The sequence below is a fragment of the Anolis carolinensis genome, chromosome 5 (genome assembly GCF_035594765.1).
Source record: "Anolis carolinensis isolate JA03-04 chromosome 5, rAnoCar3.1.pri, whole genome shotgun sequence".
Taxonomy (NCBI): domain Eukaryota; kingdom Metazoa; phylum Chordata; class Lepidosauria; order Squamata; family Dactyloidae; genus Anolis; species Anolis carolinensis.
The window spans coordinates 61,566,157-61,585,523 of NC_085845.1; the positions used below are offsets into that span (position 1 = coordinate 61,566,157).

At 38.4% G+C, this 19,367-nt stretch overlaps 1 protein-coding gene across 3 annotated transcripts in view; it reads right to left on the bottom strand.

Moving 5' to 3' along the window:
• The window catches only part of gpm6a (glycoprotein M6A), a 274,778-nt gene that overhangs the window by 28,054 nt on the left and 227,357 nt on the right, over window positions 1–19,367 (bottom strand). For all 3 annotated transcript variants that reach the window (XM_062981388.1, XM_062981386.1, XM_062981387.1), the window contains 2 exons: window positions 11,386–11,578; window positions 5,485–5,641 (listed from right to left, as the gene is read on the bottom strand). In XM_062981388.1, the coding sequence (XP_062837458.1) occupies window positions 5,485–5,641; window positions 11,386–11,578 (350 nt within the window). The remainder of the gene's footprint in view (window positions 1–5,484; window positions 5,642–11,385; window positions 11,579–19,367) is intronic.

Below are 19,367 nucleotides of genomic sequence, written 5' to 3' on the forward strand. Positions count from 1 at the left end.
CTAGCATCTCCCAAAAATGGGTGTGTTGCCATATTTTATTTATTATTTATTTACAGCATTTATATTCTACCTTTCTCACCCCGAAGGGGACTCAGGGCGGATCACATTGCACACATATAAGGCAAACATTCAATGCCATAACATAGAACAGAGACAGAGACAAGACGCAGGCATGGGCTGGCCTCGAACTCATGACCTCTTGGTCTGAGTGATTTGTTGCAGCTGGCTTGCTTTCCAGCCTGCGCCACAGCCCGGCCTGTTTTCATTCCACATCCGGAAAAAATGGCTATTTTCAGCCCATTGGCAGCAATGGGGAGCCTCCCCTTTTCCCTGGGAGCCTTTCCTTTCTTCCTTAAATGGAGCCTGGGTGTCAGCAATGGGGTTAAGAAAGCTCATCCAGCCCATCGGGGGGGGGGGGGCTTCCCACAGGCTCCCCTTCCATATCCTCTTAAGTTATCCTCTTACTACTCTTAAGTTTCTGGAACCTTTCCCTTCTGTTTGTAGAGGAGGGGACCAGATTTACTGCTTCTTAACGCTGTTCCACTCCAGAGGAGAGGCAGGCACCCACGCTGTCTCTCCCATCACCAGAAGCACACCACACTGATTTCCAAGGCATCTTTTAAGAAGGCCCAAGGAAGGAAGCGCAATGACCTGGAGCTCAGTGGAGTTATCCTCCATGGACTACCTTAAAAATCCCTCCTCTTGGCTGCAATCTCCTTTCTGCTTAGGGTTTTGCTTTCTTAATGCTGTTTCTACTTTCTATTCTAGAGAAGAGGTAGGCTTCTCTTTATGTTTGCTGGGATTACTATTAATAATAATAATAATTATTATTATTATCTTGTAGAAGTATTTTCTGAAGGAGAGGAAGGAAAGAAGAAAAAGAAGCTAAAGGTGTGAAAGGCAAGCTTCCAAATGCGCACACACCCCACCCACCATCCCGCAGGTCCCCAACTCCCAGGCAGCCCTACTAAATAAAAAATCAGGAAAATAAAGGAAAATTTTAAAAAAATCCAACTGCAATGCACAATAGGGGAGGAGGAGATGAAATTGGCTCTCGTTTGCTTTCGTTGCAAGTGGGTTTTTGCACCGGGAGGACTCTTACCATTACATGCTGCTGAAGGTACCAAAGGTACCAAAGGAAATGGAATCCTCTGGGAGGGATAGCTAATACTCCAGAAGACAGGAGCAGAATTCAAAACGATCCTAACAGACTAGAGAGATGGGCCAAAACTAACAAAATGAAGTTCAACAGGGACAAATGCAAGATATTTCACTTCGGCAGAAAAAAATGGAATGCAAAGGAAAGGAGATTCCACCTGAACATCAGGAAGAACTTCCTCACTGTGAGGGCTGTTCGATAGTGGAACTCTCTCCCCCGGGCTGTGGTGGAGGCTCCTTCTTTGGAGGCTTTTAAGCAGAGGCTGGATGGTCATATGTCGGGGGTGCTTTGAATGCGATTTCCTGCTTCTTAGTGGGGGGTTGGACTGGATGGCCCATGAGGTCTCTTCCAACTCTACTATTCTATGATTCTATGATTCTATGAATCTGCGCACAAGTCAAGATAAAACCATATATATACATTTATAGGGTTTCAGATCTCAGTGTCGCATCAGCAAAAAAAATTAGGTTTGTAGTGAGGATCTCTGCAGACCGTAATGATCCAGTGTGCAGTCATTGTGACAAATGAACATATCATGTTGGGGATCAATAGAAGAGGAACTTAAAATAAAATTGCCAGTATACAAATCCATAGCACAATGATATTTGGAGTACTATGTGCTGTTCTGGGCTCCACACTTCAAAGAAAGGTAGAAAAGATACAGAAAATGGCACAGAGTTGGGTTTGAACAAACAAAAGAATAACATGTTTAAGCCTTTTTTTACAGTGGGGAACAAGGCAAATGTACAGAAAGTGGAGAGAAGCTTTTCAACCCAGAGTTTCCACTGAAGGTGAACAATAGGATAGTCAAAAAGACACAGCACATGATAAACTGTAGAATTTGCTACCACAAGATGATATATATAATCTCCCCTGTTGGAAGCAGCATGTTCCTGAATAATAGTTACTAGGGAACAAGAGCAGGAAGATGATACTACACTCTAGTCTTGCTGTGGGCTTTCCACAGCCATCTGTTTGACCACTGGGAGAAAGACAAATCTAAACTAAGAAATATGGCCTCATCTAAGAGTGCTCTCCACCTGTTCCTTTGCCAGTATTCCACAGAACAGCTTATTTCAAATTATTTTGGAAACTAAAGTGAAAAGTGCTACTAAATATAGCCCAAGAAATGAGAGAAATCAAGTTTACTAATATTCCAGAGGGGGTTTGAGAATATGTGTAGTGCAATAATATGCATATAGAAGAGAAGGCATATTACATGTTACCTTTGAAAGAACATAGAAACCTGTCAATGAAAAAGAAGCAATTCCTTCTCTAGTTCATCAAACTGGTGGATAATAACTTACTGAGGCAAAGGGTATCAAAATCTATCGCATTAAGTTGATGTGAATACCTCAAAGGAAGATGTATGTGGTTGATAAAGGCTATCTTCTTAACGATTAAGTATTTCTGCAATCGTATGGGCTACAGCTAATAAATAACCTGACAGTAAAGGCAAAACAATTAACTGAGAGTACCAAAATAGCACAAAGCCATTGCCTCAGTTTTAAAAAATGATTACTGATGGGCATATACTAGTACACAGATCCAAAGTGCTTCATTTACAGTCTGTTTCTGGAAGAAATGCAGTTATGCATGACAAAATGTGTGCTAATTAAAAAAAATTGCATCCTGAAAACTTAGAAACGTTGAACTACCAAATTTACTCAACTATAATGTCAATCACACCATTGTGGCTAGACACAGAGAAGTCATATTTGATCATTACATGGAACATGATATGCTACTGTGTAGATCAAAATATAAGTGGCCTTCTGCTTTCACTTTCTGAAGGTTTCTGCATGCCAAGAATATTACATGTTTGAAATGCTTAAGATGAACACATATAAAATAGCATGATCTGGAAGGAGACGGGTTCACTCATTTATATAATGAACACAGTTAATTCTTACTGGTCATTTAAAAAAGTAGACAAAGTGTTACAATCTAATTTCCTAGGTGGCATCAAGCACATGATCCCAGTAAATTAAGTTGGAATACCACCCCATCAAAATCAATAGAACTTAGTTCCCTTCCAGCTCACTTTCGATCAGAATATAAGTAATCCAAACTTGGTAGGGTTATGCAGTGGCACACAATATTTCTCCAATTTGGACTTAAGTTTTCACTTGTACTGTTTTAAAATTAATGGGTCATGTCATGTTTCCTTTCTTAGCCTAATTTTGTTTCCGGTCAGTCTTTCTCATGATAAATAGACTGCTCTTTTCATTATGAGTCTTTATTGCATCTTGTTCATGAATTTGCTTTCTCATTATAGCTCCTGAGAATGCTCAGTCTTCCCAGTTTTATTGCAACCATCTTTTTCTGTCCAGTTATGAAATTATCTGAATTAGGAAACTAAGTTAATTGTGTATCCACTTTCTTTTTCCACATAGACCAATATAATAAACACTCTTGATTATTGTTGCTGCTGGGTTATTTTTTTCATACAAGCCCTAATCTGGCATTTAGAAACATGCACCAACTTATCTGGAAAGACAGCAAACCAATTCAGACTACCTACAGTCTTCCACTGCCATCTTTGTTGCTGTCTCCATGTTGAAATGAATTTTGGAAGTGGGCTGTCCTTCTGACAATGATGGAACAGTAAAGAGTGCTTCCCTCTATCTACCCAAATAATGGTACATAATACCTAAAGCCAACCAGATTATTCTGGCATATAAAGCAGAAAATCTACTTCTCTCTGGCAATAAAAAGATAGGACTATACTTCATGACATCTTACATCTTGTAGATAGCTGTGTTGATCCACTTAATAATAGAGCCAGACCTGCTCATAATATCCTTGCCAATGTATTTATTGGATTGTTTTAAATTGATTGTTTTAATTGCTATGTTTATTTTTGTACTGTATACCGGCATCGAATTTGCCAGATTGTGAGCCGCCCTGAGTCCCTTCGGGTGAGAAGGGTGGCATATAAATGATGGAAATAAATAAAATAAATAAATTGCCACTGCATGATGAGAAAACGGGAAGGTTGCACCACATACAAGAAGGAAAATTCAAAAGACAACTGAGGTAAGTCTATATATTACCTCTCTTCATGTATTCTTTAAAATCAATACCTAAATGTCCCATAGGCACTATGGGTCCATTAAAAATGGAATTACACATTCATTCTGTCCTCCTGTTCCTCTCATCCAATATAGTAGTCTGACACTAAAAATTCCTATGAAATAAGAAAATTATGTGCTCCCTGGAAAACGCAAATAACTCTGTCTTTATTTCTATAATAAGATATGTGGGGAAAGCTTTGACTGCAATTGCTTTATTTATCTCCCATTTATCCTCTAAGAAGAACTTTGGAGAGGGCAAGAACAATGAAACAGTGAATGTCTGGTTTTCTGCCACTTGGGCACACATTGTGTGTTTTTCTTATTTCTTTTTTTTCCTAAGAATATTCATACATCACCTTCAGGCAAAAAGACTCCATGTTAGCTTTAAAAACATTATTTTGAGAGTTCCTTGTCCTCAAATTTACAATAAGAATTTTATCCGATGAGTCTTCAGCAGTGTCATGGGATGCTTCTGCTCCAGATGAGCCATGAAGCCCCACACCATCCATCACAGATGCAGGATCACTTCCAGCAGGATTCCATGGTTCAACTGGGGCACAAGGGTCCTACAACACTGAACCAGAAGACAGGAGTCTTCTCATTTTACATTGAAAACAATAGGGCCAGTGCAGGGGGAAGCTGTGGGGTGCACTTCCTCATGTGTGATTGGGAAGTGTTGCTACAGGCGAGGTGTGGGGCGCTGGGATTGCACCAATGCCTGGTGAATCGCCCTGCAGGACCTCATCAATGTAATGAGCCCAAAGACATGACACATAAGGAAAAGGAAAGGGCAATGAATGAGGAGGTTAAGTCCAGCAGGTATAAGCTGCTCATCTCTCCATCAGGGTTGTGACAAGCAAGTTGAGGGACCCTGAGGGTTCCTTCAAGTTACCTAGCTCAATGTGCATATATGAACACACTTCACTATCTAAAGGATGCTAAAACATCTTCATACAAATATCCTGGCTTTTATAAAACTGTTCTCCAGAGATAAAATCTCAACACTGATTTTATTTTTTATATGATGTGAGAATCCAGCCAGTGTCTCAAAGGACATTAATTTTTTTTGTAGACAATCCCTGTAGTTTTTTAATGTTATAACTGGATTAGTGAAAAATCTTTAAACCCTTGAACCAAAAACATTCTTCTTTGAAACATATGAGAATTTCTAACTTCGTATGAATTAATTAAAGCACTTTAACCCAGTCAAAATTAGCATGGGTAATCAAAGCTGTCATATTAACATACCCAGGCGCTGACACATCTGCCGCAGGTGGTGATTTTGAAATCTCCATAGAGATCTTTGATGGCACCAGTTGTAAAAAATCCTTCCACCATCAGCAAAATGCCATAGACAAAGAAGGCAGCTGCTACTCCATAGATCACATACTTGAAGATGTCAATCCTGTGATTAAAATATAACCATGTTAGTAATATTCAATAATGATTTTGAACTATTAGACATACATGTCACTAGATGAGACATCTTCAGCTGAGATACCACAACAATAACAATATCTAAAGATATTCTCAGGGTTCAGCTGATGAATCATAGCTGCACTAATATGTTCATACAAGAAATGCAAACTCCTTTTCATAGAAAAAGTATTCATGTTTTTTATGCTGACAGATACAATGCAGCTCTCCTACACACACACTGAAAGTGCTATTCACAATATGCAAATGCAACACAGAGCTCCATTCCTCCACTGCTAAGTTATGTGTGACTTCAACATGTTATTCAATTCATTCATCTTGAAAGTAACTTTCCAAACTTTGTGTTAAACAGATTTTTAAAATATCTGTATCCATCAGAGGTATTGTCCCACTGACATTATTCAGTGCACACACATAAAAGAATGTATGCTTTTTAGTTGAGAGAGGAAAGAGTGTACACTGTTGGGAGTATTCAGACTGTATACACTCCTTCATTCCATCGTTTTGCTGTTACATGATTTTATAACATACAATGGATCCTTTGGGGCACAGAACCCCAGGTCATCATATTCTACACATAAAATGGCAGCAACCTGAACACAGTCATGCTGAAGCATCCATGTGCATGTCAGATCATTTAATAATATGGGATGAGATCATCCACATTTTTGGCATTTCCCAAGCCTCTTAAAACTTGCAGATCCAATGGTTCCACTGTTAACAGAAATATATTTCATACTTTATCTGGTGTCCTTTGACTTTCACTGCTTGTCCCTGATGACAAATACCCGTAACAAAGTAGTTTTTATTGTTGTGTAAAATTATAAGTTTAAACCACCTCAAAATCCTGATTTTTTTAGAACTCTACAGATTTGATCTAATTTATTAAACAGATTTTTATTAAAATCCAAATCTTTCTCATGGATTCAGACCTTATTCACTAGACTTCAATATATGCCCTATTTTGGGTAAGTTAATCTCACTTTAAACTGGCAGCATTTTTTTCAGACCTCATTCCATCATGCAAATGAGGTCATATGCTCTTACAACCTCATCAGATGAGCTCCTTTCCCCATCATACACTGGTTGATCTCCTCTTTCCAGACTGAGCCCATTACACGACGCATGTGTAGTACCGGCTCAGCTCTGTCAGGAATGAGGAGAGGAAGCGGCATATGCCGAGGTCGAAGCAACATGGGAAGCCTGGTGGTGACACTTGCCCCCATGTATTGTGGCACAAATAAGTTGATAAGTCGATTGATGTAGGGCATGGAGCAATGGCTTCTCCACATCCTCCGCTGGGGCCCAGTGAATTTGTCATGATGTGTGGTGAATCCATGGATCTTTGTGTTAAGGTCCTTATTGTTGTCTTTTGTTCTGGATTGCAACAGTATGTACAAGAACTGAACAAATGCAAAATCAAGGAAAATTAAAAGCAATTGTACACCATGGATTGCATCTGAAGGTCCTCTTCCAGTCACTGCAGGAATTCTTCCAGGAAAGAGACATGTATCTAGTGGAAGTTCCTACTGGTGCAGTGGTTCTCAACCTGTGGGTCCCCAGTTGTTTTGGCCTTCAAATCTCAGAAATCCCAACAGCTGGTAAACTGACTGGGATTTCTGGGAGTTGTAGGTCAAAACACCCGGGGATTCACAGGTTGAGAACCACTGTACGAGTGGAAAGGAGGTGATAACAATGATTATTTTTGGTCCCCTGATGCCAACTTTCCAGAGTAAATTAGGTGTTCACTGAGAGCTTTAGTAGACAAAATTGCCCTTTCTGTTTCCATTCATAAATGTTAGATGAACATTTTCCATGAGCAAAATAGCTCACACGATCACTGGATGGGATCCAATTTTACAGCAATGTTTACTATGTGCTTTCAGCCTTTAAAATGAGCAGTAGAGTATTTGAAAAAGACAGCAGTTTATAGATTAGATTAGCACAGGAGTACATGTTTACCATTCCACAGACATATCTCTAACATGGTGTTCAAAGTCACTGTGTTTTGTTGCTTAGGATGAGAGAGAAAAGGATACTCTGTAGTCCCTCTCCTCCTGATTTTCATTTTACAGAATCCAAATGGATCTGATTTTAATTTTGGTGTCAGAATGGCATTCTGCACTGTACTTGAACACTGCAAGCTATCTAAGAGAGTCATGGGCAGGACATGTAGACAGTTGTCCTCCGTACACTAGTTCTTTCAACCTTTGACTGGTTGATTCCCAGCATCTGTAGCCTGAATGAAATGCTCCACTCAATGTAACGGTAGAACCTATTTTAGGGACATATTTCAATAAGAAAAGAGAAAGATAATTTCACATGGTTCATACTGATTCTAAAGAATGTAATAAAAAACTCATCTTATTTTGTGCCATATTTATTTATTGTGTGTCAAGAGGACAGGTGATGATTTGAGTACTTTATGGTTTGCAGACACCACTGGATGGGCTCAGATTAATAAGTGATGACATCTTTTAAACTGTTTATTATTACACAAGACATTCTAGTCTTCTATTCAAGGCCACAGAATAATGAGACATCCAATGGTTTTATTTTGAAGTTCTAGGGCACAGCACAAATGAACTAGCATCCATCTTTTAAAAGATGTTCCCAATTGAGCCCATTATAGGTTGTGACCTTTAATAATTTCATTTCATTTTATTGAACTAGACAATGGAAGCAATAAGGCTTGGAACACAAGGAATACTGATTAATATAGTCAATCATTTAAAAATTGCCGCTTCCACATCTCTTAAAATTAAACATATAAAGCTGCTGGGAAATATATTTTCCACCACAGCAGGGATGAGATGTATCTTTTATCATGTCCTAAAAGGATTAAAAGCCAAAAGAATCATGAAACTATTTTATGGTATAGATTTAAATTGGATGTGCTTTTAAATCATGGGCTTTGAAAAATTAGGGACCAGACAGCATGAGATTGGAAAGATTCTGACGTAAATAGCGTTATGGTGATTGAGATTATACCATGTTATAAACATGGAAACAGGGGCTTTGTTCTAAGAAACTACACATATACAGCTACACCTAACAGAATTCTAATTGAGAACAGTATACATCACTGATTTTTCCACATACCATTTGGCTCTATATTGTAAAATACAAGAAATTATTATATAAATGGAACAAACGACAGTGATGTGCTTTAGAAAGTCCATTGCCCCATCTGCTTGGCCCTTATTCATTAAAATCAATGGGGAAGGTGATTCATACATGCATTCATTATCTGTTCTTGCATAGAAGTGGAATTCATGTGGTATAAAGGTTGGCATGGATCTTTGGATCAGATATACTGACTACTGCCAAAAGGAGTGGGGTTAATTATCATTCCTACGACAGGCCACATTACATTTCTGGTCAGAAATTGACTAAAAAACTGACCCAGAAGTACCGGCGATCTACTTCATATCTGTACTTCATGGAGATTTGCTAATTTTTACTCAGTGTACTGGTTTGGGGAGAATTTGTGGTCTATAGTGTTAAGTGAACTGCTATGTTGTAATGTCATTGGCAACTAATACAGGACATGTTTCCACCACTTTTCCATTTAGAAAATACCCCAGGAAATCAAGAAAGAACACTAAGGCATCTGAATGAAACAGAAAATATAATGTACAGTTTTTAGAAATCAACTTCTAACTTTTGATATCCCTATGGCAATCCTCTTTTCTAAGACATGCCAAGCGGTGAACTTGGGTTGGCATACGTGTTTTCCCCACGGCCAACCATTTGAGCTTTACAACAGCACTTTGGGATAGGGCAGGAAGAAGGATGACAATTGTCTCAAGGTTATCTAATGAAATCCACAAAGTGTGCAGATTGATCCTCACTCCTTAAAAAAAAAAAAAAGAGTGATGGAAGTTGGATACAAAATTCCTAATTCATGTGGATAATCTTTTCAAATAGTTAACAAACTGACTGGAAAATTCTTTATCACTGTCATCAAATTCTTCATATTTTAATTGATTAATATTTCATGTACACTTCTGACACGGGAAATGCAGACAATGCAGACAATGATCAAAGCATTAGTGTACTATGGGCCTGCTGCTATACAGTCATTATCCAGTGACTCATTAAGTTGCAGACTAGAAAAATGAGAAAGCTTTCATCCAGCATCCAACAAGCTGTGAAGCTAAGTTTAGATACATTAATCTCAATGCAAGCCTAAAAATATATATCCCCATTTAAACAATAGGAGAACAAACAATAGTAATGAGCAGAAATAACGTACTGTGAATACCTACTGCAATCTTGTTTGTATTTTGTTGCTAATGCTATTTCTAGAAAGGGCCAGAGGCATGCTTATAAAACTCCTAAGAAAAACTGGACAATTTATCCCAATAGCACCCAGTGGCAGCTGGTTGCTTCCACTACAGTCCATTCAAAATACCCAAAAGGCTGACTCTAAGGAGGACCAGCTCTAGTTAGCACTTGGAAGAGAGATTCCCAGCAAATACCAGGTACCATGGGCTATCTTTCAGGTGAAAGAACTCACAGAGTCACCTCTGTGTATTCTTTGCCTAAGAAAACCCTAATAAGTGTATGAGTTGCTGCCATACATGCCTTTATGACACTTAAAGGCACATAAACACACTTTAAAGTAGTAAATCAAAGTGTTGAAAACTCCCTTCAAAAGAGGGCTCTCTGGATAACTCCTCTAAAGGAAAAGAATGAGAAGTAGATTCACCAACACACCAAAAGAGAGCCACTATGCACCACTGACAGCCTCACTTCATCCCACACTCACGAATTCATGTATACATACATACATACCTCTTTTCAGTTTAGTTAAAAATGATACAGAAGATATGTGTAAATGTTTTCCCATCATGTTTGCTCTACTAATCTTGATACATAACATAAGAAATCATGTTTCCAGTGTTGAAATGTACACTCATTTTTCAGAATGCTTTAGTAGAAACAAACTTATATTTCTGTTTCATATCCATCTGTTATATAATACATTGGGAACATGTGCAAGGAGTGTTTCCTAGTTGCTTCATTAGAAAGTACTAATAACTTCTCATTCTTCCTGGGCTAGTTGTGTGCTGTCAAGTTATTTTCGACAGTGACTCTGTTAATGCATTTTTTGAGGCTGAAAGTGTGAGTTCTACAAAGTCACCTAGTAGGTTTCCTTGACCAAGAATGGAAATGAACACTGGTTTACAGAGTTGTACTCCAATGCTCCAACTACTACATCAGTGGTTCTCAACCTGTGGCTCCCCAGGTGTTTTGGCCCACCTCTCCCAGAAATCCCAGCCAGTTTACCAGCTATTAGGTTTTCTTGGAGTTGAAGGCCAAAACATCTGGGGACCCACAGGTTGAGAACCACTCCACATTTATTGTTGAAAAAAATGAACACTTATTATATACTATACAGTAGTGGTTATCACAAACCAACATAACCAGACAAACTCTGAATCATATCAAGAATTTCTTGTTACTACCATTATTTCCATGTACAACAATCTATAGTACATACATTTACCAATCCTGCATGCTCTGGTGTTCTGTTTGGCAGGCATGCTTCCAAACAAAAAAGTGTGCTACGTCTTACTTTCGGGGAGACCTTATAATTAGCAATTCAGCAAAACCTCTACTAGGTCTTATTTTCAGGGGATGTCTTATTTTCAGGGAAACAGGGTATATAAAAGGATAACTATTAAAGTTTAAGCAGATACTTACATGGTAAAGACATCAATAGTATCTCCAGCAGCTCTTGCCATCTCAAAGTAGGTCTGAAGAATATTGACCGTTCCTGACAGGGCTTCATGTCCACAGCCACAGAAGAGGGCAACTCCAGCATACAGCAGGATGGTGGCAATCAGTGAGGCATAGGGAATGCCCCCCAAGCATTTGATGCAGCATTCAAAGCACCCTAAACAAAACAGAAAGAGAGAATTCTTTACATCTGCCTATTTTCCTTTTCCTAGAGACCAATCCACATTCATAGGACCATATTTCCAGCCCACGTGCATTTACTAAATGCTTGTAAACTCAAAGGGTGGGAGAGATGAAACAAACAAACAGGTCTCTGAGCTTTTTAAAGACAATTTCAAGCACAACACACCTTCTAGTTTTTTGCCACAAAATGATGGTTTGATAATTTTATTGTACATAACATTCTTAAGAGCTTCACACATTCACAGTAGGGCAAAATAGTTTTGAAAAACAGTATTATGAAATCATGGGAAATGGGAAAAGAGTTATTTGTTACTTTCTGCAGTAGGGCAAGTTTATAGTTCGGTAGGACAAGGTATAGCTGCAGTCAAGGCTGTCCTGAACAAGTGAAAAGGCCCAGTTCATGCACAGTAGAAAGTCACCTTTCCAGAGAGAATATAAATGGCATCAGCAAAACACAAATACCTATAACACTTTGATGGCTAACAATAGAATAATCAGATCAGACACAAAAACTAGACTAAATAAGGGACAAGTGTTGAAGGCAAGTGAGAGATAGCCTGCAGACTTCATAACCATCACTTCCCACTTGCCACATTTTGGAGCTTGGTGCCTAACACAAAACCTCCCGGTCTCTAACCATGGAGGTCATCAAGTAGATGTTCTCCCAACAACTGTCTTTCTCATACTATCCTGATATGCATTCATCAGAGCTTTAAACCCATACTAAGGAACACGAAGGACAGCCCATTGTTACACATACACACGCAAACCTTTAGTAAGTAATCTGAATTACTTCAGTGTTTTCTTTATGTGATTTGATAGCATTATTTCTGTGCAGAATAAATGCCAGCTGGCTTTCTTGACTGGTTTCTAGAATCTGTGAAAAGCTGCTTTTTTTTCTTTTTTTCTTTTTTTTTTCTTTTGCTCCAGGACAAAAAAAAAAGATGGGGAATATATTTTTAATTCTGAGAGAAATCAATGTTTCAGTGATCATTCCAGTAAGACAGTGCCAGCTATTAAAGCTACAAAACCCTCAACATTTATATGATATTGCAAACCATCTTTCAGGATGTTTATAAATATCTTATGCTGCATTCATGGGGTAATTATTAAATCACTATGTAAACTGATTGAAAAAAATGGTTGCAAAATGTTGCAATTTTGTACACTGGTGGTGGCAACTTTAGTTTAATATAAATCTATTTTTAGAATAGATGTTCTTTATTAATTCCAAAATAGTAATCTCTTACAAATAGTGATGCTGTATTTTTCAATTATAAATGAACTCAAATAATGCTTGAGTTGAGGCATGTATACAAACATGTCTCCGTGATTTAATGTGTGAGAACCACTTCTCCATATACAATATACATCATAAAAATGGAATTTTAGAACACTGTGTTCTGCCAAACATCAAATTAAGTTTATTTTACAATGTAAATATGCTCAGTTGCATAAGGGTCTTCTGCCAATAAAAAACTAAAACTCAATGTTACCCTCTTTCTCCATATTTAATTCTCTCAACAAAGATTAAAAAAATCTTCCATACAAAAAATAGACCCTTAGGACAACAGAAAAGAAATGTACTTTTTGTGAGCTCCATGCTAGAACACACCATTGAGTTCTGTTCATACAACTAATTTTCACAACACATTAGTAACCCAAAGATATTTGAAAGCTTACACCCAGGATAACATTTCCCATTTCAGTAACTTTAGAGTGGGACATGATTCTTTGCACGGTTTAAAGGTTCTGGTTAATACAGTATTAAACAAAATATCTATTGAGCTTTTTAAAGACCATTTGCTGTGACTTTTTTTATCACTCCTAGGGATGAGAAAATTTCTCTCCTACCAAACTCAAGTGCTTTCAAATCTCAAGCTATCTCAGATCTGATGATAATTTATGGAGCTAGTCGGTCCTTCAAAACAAGTGAAATAACTTGTCTTCTCTATGTGGACTAGGCAGATTCAGTTCATACAGTTCATATATCCAACATGGAAAGGACTATGCCTGTCATATACATGTTAAGGGGAAACCTTCTTCAGCAAAAGAGTGGAAATCCAAGTTTCAAACAACAGAAATGATTGAATACACAGGACTACAAACCCAGACATATAAAAGTCTTTATTTCACCTACATTTGATGAATGGCATCCTGCATTGCAGTTACAGTTTCACAACCTAGAGTTATGGATCTGTACCTGCTCTGTATTCACATACTCTACATATCCATTGAGGCACTTTAGGATAATGTAGTTATCCCCCCCCCCCCTAGAGCCACATTACAATAAGCAGAAGCTTCTGCTTGTCTCATTGCAGCTCAGAGATGGAATGGAGCTTGTCTCATCACAACTCAGAACAGAAAGCTGTAAGCTCTATCATTTTCAAGTACCCTGCTCACAATCTCCATGAGCACACAACCTCCTCAAATTTAAGGGCCCACCCAGACAGAACCAAAATGCTGGACCTGTCTTGGTTTTACCAGAGGCATCCAAATGATGCCCCCAGTAAAAGTGAATTAATGTGGAGTAAACTGGCCTTTCCCTGGTTTACTCTACATTAATTAAACACCTCAATACATCTGGATCTTTATCAAAGATCCAGGTCTAATGAGGTGCTGGGCCTGTTGGGACTGACTCCTGGTTCTACTTCCACAGTCCTGGGGGTGAGTCTCCATAGCCATTCTGCTTTTTCAGGCTTTGAAAAACCCGGAGGAGCAGAATGATGCCCACCCCCCTCCCCTCCAGCCCCCCATTTAGTTCCCTAAACTTACAGGAAAGGCCTACCGGTAGCACAGACCTCTCCCTGTGATCCTCCTGGAGTGAGAAAATTGTGTGTCAGGAGGTGGGAGAAGGATGCGTCATTTTATCTCACTAGGAGGACTTTAGGGAGTTGTCTATGCTGCCGGCAGGCCTTTCCAATAAGTTTGAGGACCTAAAAGGGGGGTTTCAGGAGGGCTTCATGACATCCTAATTTCCTGGTTGGGGTTGAGGATTAGAACCCATGATGAAGCGGGTTATTTTAACCCATTTTGCCGCAGGTTTTGGTGCTGTCTGGAAGCGCCAGGGTTGACTCATTCGGTTATTGGTAACTAAATGTATGTACTAATGAACACGATGTAAGATCTTTACCAATATTTATAAAATCTCTAAAAACACTTATGCTCCTCTTCTAAAGACAAAATATATGTTTCTTTGTCTGAAACTGTTGTTTGCTAGGTATTTTTTTAGAATAGAAAACTTTTTTAAAAGGAAGTATTGTTACAACATTGTTTCCATTGTGAACACCTTGGATTTAGTTGGTTTGATCACTATGAAGAAGTCAATAGAGGTGCAATGAAACAAAACTACCAATAGTTCCCTAAATTGACAATTCTTCTGCAGTACTGACTTCCAGGACAAGCTCTCAATGAACATGTGAATGTTTGTGACAGTCATTTGATAATTGGATGGACAAAAACAAAGAATCAACACTTGTTGGACTTGTTTGCTGTAACAAGCAGAGCTTCTTTGTAGAAATGTTGTCTGCTGGATGAATCTCTGTTCAAAATATATTCTTTATACATCTTATGCAAAAGGAGGCTACACCTGGAGCCCTTTTGTACTACATCACTGCAGTGCTATGTATGCATAGCCCATGGCTGCGTCCTGAGGTTTGTTGTTTGAGAAAATTCTAAATATCCTCCTAGGGTTCCATAGGATGTTGCAATGGAAGTAAAAATGAAGTATAGTGCTATACTTTTGTAGTGTGATAGTGCCCCTGATAGCATCACCCCTAGAATGTACCACTCTTCACATGTAAGTAGGAATCTCATAACACTATATTAAAGTGATACTTTCTTTGCTGATAGCTGAAGAAAAGGTGAATTTAATTATACATGTGTTCTAAAATGCACCGCATATCTTTAGCTGAAATACTGCACGTCCGTATGTTACTATCATTCTTTAAAAATCAGTACATTCCTCCCACCGCCTTTATAAAAAGGATGAGAGTGGGTGGGTGGGAAGTGATGAAACGTTATCTGCCTGTGGTCTTCCATCTGAAAGCTTAGAAGTGAAAAATCTATCCTCTTGTCACACTTCACGTGTACAGGAAACATACAAGGTGAAAGGGCATACTGTGCAATGTGCATATATGAATCCTTGATCAGCATCTTTATTTTCTATGTGTATAGACATGAGAGGAATCGTGAGGCTGTTTTAATAAAAGAGATGGAAGGAAAAACAAGAAACACATTACAAAGAAGTGGTGTACCAGCAGCAGGGAGGGGTTAAGGGAAAACAAGCTGGAAGGCAGCATAAATAGAATGTCCTTGTACTAAAGCACTCTTCACAGCTTCACTTCAGAATACAATAACATTCATTCCAATGTGATTACTTAAGGCATTATATGAAAGACAGAAACATTTCACTATAAGTCAGGATGTGTATGTATATCCTTACTTTCAGAAGGGAAACATGCAATTGGGCTGCTGCTTGGCAATTGTAGTTTGACACTGACTTCTTTGACAATGCACCATGTATCTTCAGCTCCATGGCTTTTTGATGTAAAAATGAGGGCATTCTAAAGAGTTCATTGATTTTGATATTCATATATTCAAATATACTGACCACATACCATAGGAATATGATTATTGATAGGGATCATATGCCAATAGGTCAAGAACAACATACTAGAACAATGACCAAGAAGGTCCTGTAAACAGACTTTGGAAATAAATTAAGAGAGTGAGTCATGGGGAAGGGGAGAATGAACCTGCAAGAGTCATATTTTCACAGCAAAATTTGTAACAGTAAAGAATTAACTGACAATGAAAACACATCAAATTCAATTTTAGTTTCTGTCCACATGTTCAAATGTCATTCCATTCTCAGAAAAACATTGTTAAAGTTCCCAGAAATTGTTTTGATGCATTATATGGAACTCAAAAACAAAATGAATCCCCTTCTTTATTAGGCTTTTACATTATTAAATGGTTTCATTTTCCTGCATGACAATAATAATATAGCCTAGAACAGGAGTGGGCAACTGTGGAAGGCCTACTTAATACACCCAAACTCACCTCAGAGAGCATGAAGGGTTTTTTTTTTAGTTTTTTATGCCAAAATGAGATTTTTTTTCAAGTTGGGAAGCAAACAAATGTCACTTTATGTTCATTCCATTTCCAAATAAGTCTTCTCCCTCAATTGGCTCAAAAATGTGGCAAAATAATTCCATGCTTCATAGGGTGTAATTTTGGGGTAGATTTTTTTTTATCTGCTTGCTTGGAATCTTTGGAGGCAGAAAAAGTACTTGGGGGGGCAACATTTTGCACAGTACACTCTGATTTGATGGGATTGGGCTATAGTAGTTGACAAATTATTGGATGTTGGCTTAACATAAAAAGGAGAAGATTACACTGAGATCTGAGTGGAGTCGCTTTCCTTCCATTCATTTTTTACAGTTGGATTTCAATGGACACATGTGTAGATGGCTGACATTTCAGTGTTCAAATGATTTGTAGCAATCACCTGAAGGGGTAGGTCATCATGCTGACATTTGGAAGTTTCCAACAAAAATAGATTGCCAGCCCTGATTTCTGAGATGAAAAACCTATGTGTTGCTGGGCATGGCTTTGACAAGTTCTTTAATGACGGACATGGAAGATCTTCACTGCATACAAACCACATGAACAGAACAATTTTTGGGAAAGCTTTGCAATCTAGTGGCAAAACAATTAGACCAGATTTTTCTACATTATTGGTATAGTTTGGTTAAGTACATCATTGGATAGTTTGGTTAAGTACCTGTAAGAACTGGTCTGAGTCCAAACTGATGTAAACACTTGCTAAAGTAGTGAAACCAATTTCTGTAAAGATGTTTCAGTCTATTTACTGTTTTCATTTATGAAGTATGGCCCAAGTCATACAAAATACTATAAAATCAATAAATCAATGAACTAGCAATTAAACAAAATGCATGCATTTAATTCAACTGAGAACTCTCATTTATGGAGCATTAATGGCTAGGAAAATGCAGAGAAATTGTGTTGTGATTAGCTGCTATGTGTTTACAGTACATTAAGTTTATTGCAGTTTAAATGAAACATCCTAGTCCCACAGCTAATAAACATGCAAGATATGGACATTTCGCAGTGACTATGTAAGGTAAATTAGTCAGTGACACTGAGAACAGACCCTATAATAAAAAATCTTGAAGAATGAGTAGTTCAAGCTGACCGTCTGTTTTATGAACACAGTCATAAAATTGTGAATGAGAAAAGACACAACTGGGTCCTTTCCTCACTGCACAATGGTAATATTATTGGCAAATCAGACAACAATGTTACTTATCATTCTCTTGCATCCCAATTTTTCTCCTGTGAAAACAATACATTCATATTACTGGTACAGGGTTTTCTCATTCCCTTCTTCCCTCTACAGTCCCATGAATACCTTTGGATGGAATTCAGAGGCCCTTAAAAATATCTCCTGGTACGATGTTTGTGTATGGAGTGGGCCCTTCACTTTCACAGGGGCACAAGACCCCTCCCCCCACAAAAGTAACAAAAGCAGAAACACACCTTTTTCTCCTTGAAAGATTACCTCTCTAGATCCTCCAGTGACCATAAACAGTGCCATAGGCTGGCAGATTGCACAGGCAATGTTTGTTGAAAGCTTTTGAATTTGCTTACTTGGGAGAATATGCAGAACCTAACGTTCCTAGGGATTCTTAGAACGTCATCAGACAGCATGAATTTAGTGTCCAAGGATGTTTTCATCCCATCTAATGGATGAAGCCCCATGCTGGACATCACACGACATCGTGTGACATCTGGTGAAGGCCCCACCTGCAACTGGGGTGAAAGGATTGATGGATGCTTCCCCCATCCAACACAGGAGGCTTCCTGTGTTGTGTTGGCTCCAATGGAGTCAGCATGGGGTCTCGTCGGGAGGGCAACGCTTTCCCCATATGATGGGGGAAAGCATCCTGAAGAGGGAGCTGCATGCTGGCCAACAGATTCACGCTGCTGCCGCTCTCTTTCCTCCCGGAAGCCAGGGGAAGCGGGATGCTTCTCCAGGCCTTTATGATGAGGCTCTTAGAGAGAACACATTAATCAAATCCGCAAATAATCAAATCTTCAAAAGTTAAGCCTGCAAATGTTGCATGTTTGTGTTTGTGTAAAAGATAAGATATAAATATATCCATAAATAAAGCAGCATTGTGTTAAACACATATACCACCCCATACCCTGAAAATAATAAGCATCAATCTTTCATGTCAAAATCTAGAGCAGTCTTGATCACAGCATCTCCAGAGCAAAGAAAAGGAGCAGGTTCTATATCAAACAAGCAATTGATTAACAGCATACTATCCAAGTCCCACTTATTTACTCCCAGCTATACTAACTGCTATGAGCCCACAATTCTGTACAAGCTGTTGGTTAGATACAGCCAACTGCCACATGACCTTCCTGGATATAGGTTACTAGGACCAACTGTTCATTATGACACAGGCAACTGTAAAAAAAATGCCTCTGGTCTTTGTGAATGAGATATATCAACTTTGCTATGAATTTTTGAAATGCCATTAGGTACAGCGTGTTTTAACTTTGGCATCTCAAGGTGTTGTGCAACACAAAGTGTACTCTATTTTCAAAATATGTCAATGGGGTATATGGAAGGTTGTCATGCTATATATATATTTTACATGGGAGAAAACAACATTGAAAATTGAAATTACTTTTAAGTAGATAAGTATAGCATTACATTGATATGTATG